Source organism: Parambassis ranga, chromosome 18 (assembly GCF_900634625.1).
Source record: "Parambassis ranga chromosome 18, fParRan2.1, whole genome shotgun sequence".
Lineage (NCBI taxonomy): Eukaryota > Metazoa > Chordata > Actinopteri > Ambassidae > Parambassis > Parambassis ranga.
In genome coordinates this window covers 1,137,525-1,144,025 of record NC_041038.1, presented here as the reverse complement: position 1 = coordinate 1,144,025, position 6,501 = coordinate 1,137,525, and the positions used below count along the sequence as shown (strand labels likewise).

Genomic DNA, 6,501 nt, shown 5'->3' with positions numbered 1-6,501 from the left:
CAGTAGCAGCTAGACATTAGCTTGCTGAGTAGCCTTTACCGAGTCAAATTTTCCAGAGTTCATCTGTTAAGAAATCTATGAGTCGCAAAAGAAACCACGGTTTCGCTGACACAAACCTGTCTCCTGAGCTCCACGGCGCCTTCATGGAGCCTCCTGGGTCCGTGAGTCGAGCTGACGGGGATTTCCTAGAGCTGGAGCCCGACGAGGAGCTCCTCTGCTCGGTCAGCGACATCGCCGAGCACCTCGGCAGAAACATCACCGTGGTGCTGGAGACAGCGCTCTCTGAGATCCGCAAAGTGGTCAGCATCAGGATTAAAGTACTAAAAATGGAACTGCGTGAGAAAACCGAGGAAATTGAAGTGTTAAAGACGAGGCTGGAGTCAGTTCAGCGAGATTGCAGAGAGCCTTTCCCTTGCGTTACGACCATGGAGCTACCTGCAGATGGTGTCTTCAAGAAACAGGACTTCAGCTCCGGAACTAAGCACAACAACGCCGACCCGAGAAGAGCCAAAGCCGTCATGCCAGGCGTGAAGAAGGAGAACATAGATGCTATCTGTGACTATCTGATGAAGGACAAAAACTCGAGGGGCTGTGCTGAAATGGACGGAGACCAGAGCAGCCAACCCAGCGGGGACAGAGAGGCTCGCCAAGAACCAGACACTCATTCCATCAACCTGTGGCCGGACAGCGGGATGGCGGGGTCCGGGCCTGTGCACGGAGACTCCGAGTCCACCGCGGATGACATCTTCAGTATGCTCCCCTCTGGCAGCAAGAGGATGTATGACTACGAGTGGATAGCACCGATGGAGTATTCGTCAGACCTGAAAGGTAAACACACTGAGGCAGTGACAAGGCGTGTGCAGCGATGTGTTACTACACTTGAGGAAATGTGCACTACTGTGTGTGTGTAATGACAATGTAAAAAATACCATGAAGTTAGCAATGCAATATGAGTGATTGGGAATCAACATACTACGAGCTGGCAGACCTAAACTGAGGACATGAATGCTGGATTGTTTATGACCCATCAGAGGTCACCTCCTTTCACAAACTATTAGGTTGACGAGTCTTCACCTGACAGCACCCCACAGTCAATGTTTCTGTGTGGAACTGGGCTCTGGTACAAATGAGCACTGTTAGAGTTTGTTCCTTGTTCTCGGTTATATATAGTCATGCACCCATGTGCACTTGAAGTAGAGATGTGCATGTTTTGTGCAGTATAGCAGTTACAGGGGAAAATAACTCATAAAAATTGCTGATTTTAAATTTGAATGAACTGAAATCAGTATGTAGCTCTGACATTGGCTAAATAGATGAGGATGAAGATAATGGGGCTGATCCATAGGGCTGATCTCTACACTGTAGTTCTATGTTTGCAGCATGTACTATGCCATGCATGTTCATACTATGCCAATAAGTTCAACAACTCCTGGCAAAATCTGCATATGTATTGGGTCGTTATTGGCTATTGACTCAGGTAATAGTTGGTGCAGTACATCCCTACTACAACCCAGTTATTCACTCTACTCACCACATCGACAATCACGGATATTTAGGAGGCCAGCAGATGGTGGCCATGTCAGAAAATGAATCCTGCAAGACACCTCGTGATAAACAGCAAATGTTCCTTTTTGCACAAACACATCTTCATTCTGACAGTTTCCCAGCACAGTTTCTGCATGTCAGTTGGCAGCTAATAGAAAGTTAGTGTAGGTAAAGGAGTACTGCATGTATGGACACATTTATTAGTATTTCCAAACAAATAAGTTTCATTTAGGAAGCTTGCAATATCCTGTAAAGAGATATTTATTACCCAAAACTTGAAAATAACAATGTCACAAGGTCTCCTGAGGAATCCTAGATCCTATTCTTTTTTTGGTTAATGTCTTTCCTGTGTAGGACTCTTCTCGGACACTTCAGTTCCAGACATGGTTAAATCCTTCACTAGTGTCTCTGCAGTTCTTCTCAGCTGTTAGTTGTCTTTCCAGAACCTTTCAAATGTTTCTGCCATTCTGGGTTTGTTTGACTCTTGGAACCTTTTAATAAAACCTCTCACAGCAGTTCTTAAAACTTAGAAACACTTTGATAAACTTGTATATACTTCTCTTGCTTTGTAGACACTAACAATCCTTTTTCTCTAATCTTAACCTATTCTTTTTTGTCACAGTGGTTTCACAAGTGTTGAGACAAAGCGTTACATGTTACACTGTGTGTGTACTGCAAAATACCAATCCTCACATTCTGAAGTTCAAATCAAATACTTTTAGGATCTATCCATCACTCATCTGAACCTGCTTTCACCCCGGGTCATGGGGGGCTGAAGCCTATCCCAGCTGTCTATGGGTAAAGGCAGGGTACACCGCTCACCAGTCTATCACAGGATCAGACAGGAAGAAGGTCTTACAGGGGGTAATAATACTGACTCTAGTACTTTTGGTTTGTGTGAAACAAAAATGTCACCCTGTGCCATTTAAAGTCATGTCTGTTTAAAGCAGGTTCCAGTCTTGTGTTGTCTTGACATTGTTTAACAATACTTTTAATTGATTTTGTTTGTGTGTCTGTAACATCTGTGTGATCCTAGTCATGAAAGAGCCTGATGAGAACACCCAGACAGGTGAGCCTGAGGACGAGGAGAATGAAGCTGAGTTATCCAGGAGAGAAGGGAGACTTGAACAGACCCAGACACCTCTCTCACACGTCCAGCCCTCTGACTTCTCTGTGGAGCCCCAGAGTTCTCCGGGGGAAGGAGGGAGTCCCCTGGAGGGAAATGCAGACAGACCTGAGGCAGGTGCGGGAAACTCTACTTCTACACACTGCACTATAAAGTCCACAGGCGCACAGTACACAAACACACCAGGACACATTTCCAAAGTAAGCATATGTAATGTTAAGAGGGCATTAAGGTACCATTAATGCCCCCTAAGACAAAATATTAGTTTCTGTCAACTTTGTTGTTTATTAACCAGCCCAAACTGTTAAACATCTGATGTTTGTGGTTACAGGTCAGCAGTTTACCAGCCACACCTACATCTGCTCACTGTGTGGAACCTTCTGCCCTGACTCTTTGTTCTTGGAGGAGCACATCAAACTGATACATTCGGACTCTGCTGGTGCCCAGGCTCTCCAGGCCCTTCAGTCCACATCCTCCTCTGCACCCACCATAGGAGACTGCAGCAGTGATTCCAGGAGGACAGGAGGGCAAACAGAGGGTAGCAAAGGACTGGGGTCTGTGAAAAAGGAGATTAAAACTGACGGGGGTTATGAATGTGGGGACTGTGGCCGCCATTTTAACTATTTGGGTAATCTGCGGCAGCACCAACGTATCCACACTGGAGAGAAGCCCTTTGTGTGCCCAGAGTGTGGGGAGAGGTTCCGCCATGCAGCCCGGTTAAAGAGCCACAGGCTGGTCCACAGTGGTGCCCAGAGCCCTTTCCCCTGCCCACAGTGTGGGAAAGGTTTCTCAGTACTGTCTGGACTTAAGAGACACCAGCGTGTACACACCGGCGAGAGCCCATATGCCTGTCCCCAGTGCGGCCGGCGCTTTAAAGAGCTAGGAAACCTGTACACCCACCAGAGGATCCACAGTGGGGCCACGCCTTATTGCTGCCAGCAGTGTGGACGCAGCTTCCGCCACCTGGGAACCTACAAGAGCCACCGCTGCACACCACCACAGTAACCTTCCTGGCTGCCATGCTTGCTGTTCATCTGATACCATGACTCTTGAGGCATGTGGCACTGTGGAAGGTCATGTGGATGACAGGACAGGTTCATGTTCCATCACATTCAGACTTTTCACCCTGCACCTAGCATCAAGAGACACTGTATCATTAAAGTTCTGTCAAAGGCTCAGGGTTCAGAGCACTCTTGTTCTGGAGCTTTCAACAACATCACACCGTTTGAGCAATTTTCACAGAGGTCTAAATGTTCCATGGACTCCTGAACAGGTCTGCTGCCTTGAGGTGTTTTGCTAAAAAAAAGGATGCTGTTTAGTTCAGTGGGTGGGTCACAGCATGATACCTGAAAGCACCTTGAGTGGAGCATGTCACATGAATAAATGGAAGAATTTGAATTTACATACACCATCTTAACTGTACGTGTTGATTTATTTTGAATGGCCAGCAAAAATATTTTTTCTGGTGGCAATGAGCTTCATTATTCTGTAATCACAGTAAGAAAAACAAAAAGGTGCTTCAGGTGTCATGGTTAACTACCTAGCCTTATTCTAAGCTGGTGCTGGTGGAAGCAGAGAAATGGGGTTGCACAACTGCTCATCTTTGACACTGTGAAACTATATTTTCAATTCTAATGGCCCAACTGCAGTAAACAATGCTACACATATGTATGTTGCTGCACTGTCCAATAGTACAGAAACTTACATTCTTAACAGGGACGCTGAAGGGTGTGGTCAACTGGTCACTATGTAGTTCTCTATAATTCTAAGAAAATGTCTTGTAATCCCAAAAAACTATCTTTCTCATTTTGAGGCAAATAATATTTTGAGAAAATTGGTTATTGAAATCAAGTTTTAAAATCACATAATAATGAAATGAAGACATCACAAGAAAACAAGCTTGTTATGCTGAGATAACAAGATAAATCAAGTTCTTATTATGGATAATTGAATTATTATCATGAGAAAACATTGTTTTTGTTCCTTTGAAGTAACAAGATTTGGAAGAAACTGTTAGCATAACCATAAGTATCTTCATACAGTCCCCTTCAACCATCTGAAGCATTCCACAGCATACTGCTAGTTTAAAAGTCACCCCAGAATCCGTTTTTTTAAAGCCTGAGAGCAAATACCCTGATAGAATGTCACATCTAACATGACATTTTGAAAAACAAACTTTCTTGGAAAACTGGCAACTCACAGGCACTGATGGATCATTCAGATTAATCCCTGACAGATTGGAAGAAGCTGAAAACAATTCTTTCTTTCTTTCTGACTCAGGGAGAAAAGGCTGGTACCATCACCATGGCGACAATAACCATATTGCTTCACACAGTTGATGGATACTTAGTCAATAACATATTCTCTGGTCTGTTCCACACTCTTAGCTGTGTTTTAAATCACATACTACATCTACATCACAAAAAGTACATACTGACACAGTCTGCTTTTAGAAGGACTGTTCTGGTGTGGCAGTAGACTTAGTGAGAGTAACAGGAATAAGTACACATACATATTCCACACTCACATACAATTGGTGTTACACTGAATATAAGCAAATACATCAAAAACTAAGGGTCCGGTGTGGATTGAAAATGGTTGAAAGTGACATGTTTGCACACATAATTCAATAACTTTACTATTTGAACATTTTGTGTTGACCTACATGTGGTTGTCACAACTTTGTTTAGACTTTTCAATCTGTTTAAAGGTGTGTGTCCATTGATTTGCTCCATTTGCTCCACCCCATTGAGCCTTCAGGAACCCTGTAACACAGTCAAGCCTCACTGTTAAGAGAGCACTACTGCCTACATGTGGACTCTGTGCAACTGCAACAAAACATGTCCTTTGTGGTTCATTATGATACTGCTTGGTGCTATGTGTAGAGCAGAATGTTCATTCAGTGTATTCTAATGTTGCAGACTATATAATGGTTATTTTATATGTATGATGAGAAAAAGTTCTTTGATGACACAAAAAATAATTGAATGAAAATATCATCCAAGTGTCTGCTGTGTTTACTCCTCAAATCTGATCAATATTTGTCAAACAAGTTGGACAAAAGCAAGAAAACAACATCCAAACATGTGCAAGTTATACAGTAACCACTGACAATCTGCTTTCTAATAAATGGGTGTCTTAATGTCATAAGTGTTTTTTATAACAAAGTACAGCAGTAAAATAGTACCAAGAACATGTCATTTCATATGTGCATAGCCAAATGAAGGTTACAGTTTTTTCTGAATGCTTAAACACTAACAATGATTCTTATAGCACAATTTCTAAAACTATTAATAGTTATAGCAAAATCACTCACTGAGTTTACAAAACTAAAAGCAACAACACTGCTTTACACTTAGTTTGCACTTTTGTAACATACAATTTGCAAATGTATAAATATAATCCACTTCACAGCACTCTTTTTGCGGAACTGTAAACACAACTCACTGCTTTACACACAATTTCCAAATGATCAACACACTCCTAGTAAAACTATACACATTCATGGCTAGTATTTACACTATTTTGCCAACTGTCTGGCTACACTGTCACATGTAAGAACTGTTTTACACATTAGTTCACTTTGCAATCAGCATGAGCTCTGTAAATAAGCCACAGGTAAGCTTCAGTGTGGAGAACAATGGAGGGAGAAGAAGACTGAGAAGAGTGAGAATTAGAGGAGGATGAGGACATGAGGAAGCAGGAGGAAGAGGAGGAGGACGAAGAGGAGGTGAATTTAGAGGAAGAGGAGGAAGAAATAGAATTACTGATGTCATCAGAGCTACAATACTGGATCATGTGATCGACTATGAAATGGTTAAGAGTTAAGC

General features: G+C 42.8%; 1 protein-coding gene across 1 annotated transcript; it reads left to right on the top strand.

Moving 5' to 3' along the window:
* On the top strand, window positions 1-5,689 carry znf16l (zinc finger protein 16 like). The gene is made up of 3 exons (XM_028429277.1): window positions 1-828; window positions 2,582-2,788; window positions 3,003-5,689. Exons 1-3 carry the CDS (start codon window positions 78-80, stop codon window positions 3,674-3,676), a joined length of 1,632 nt encoding a protein of 543 aa, XP_028285078.1. The 5' UTR covers window positions 1-77; the 3' UTR covers window positions 3,677-5,689.
* Window positions 5,690-6,501: the final 812 nt, after the last annotated feature.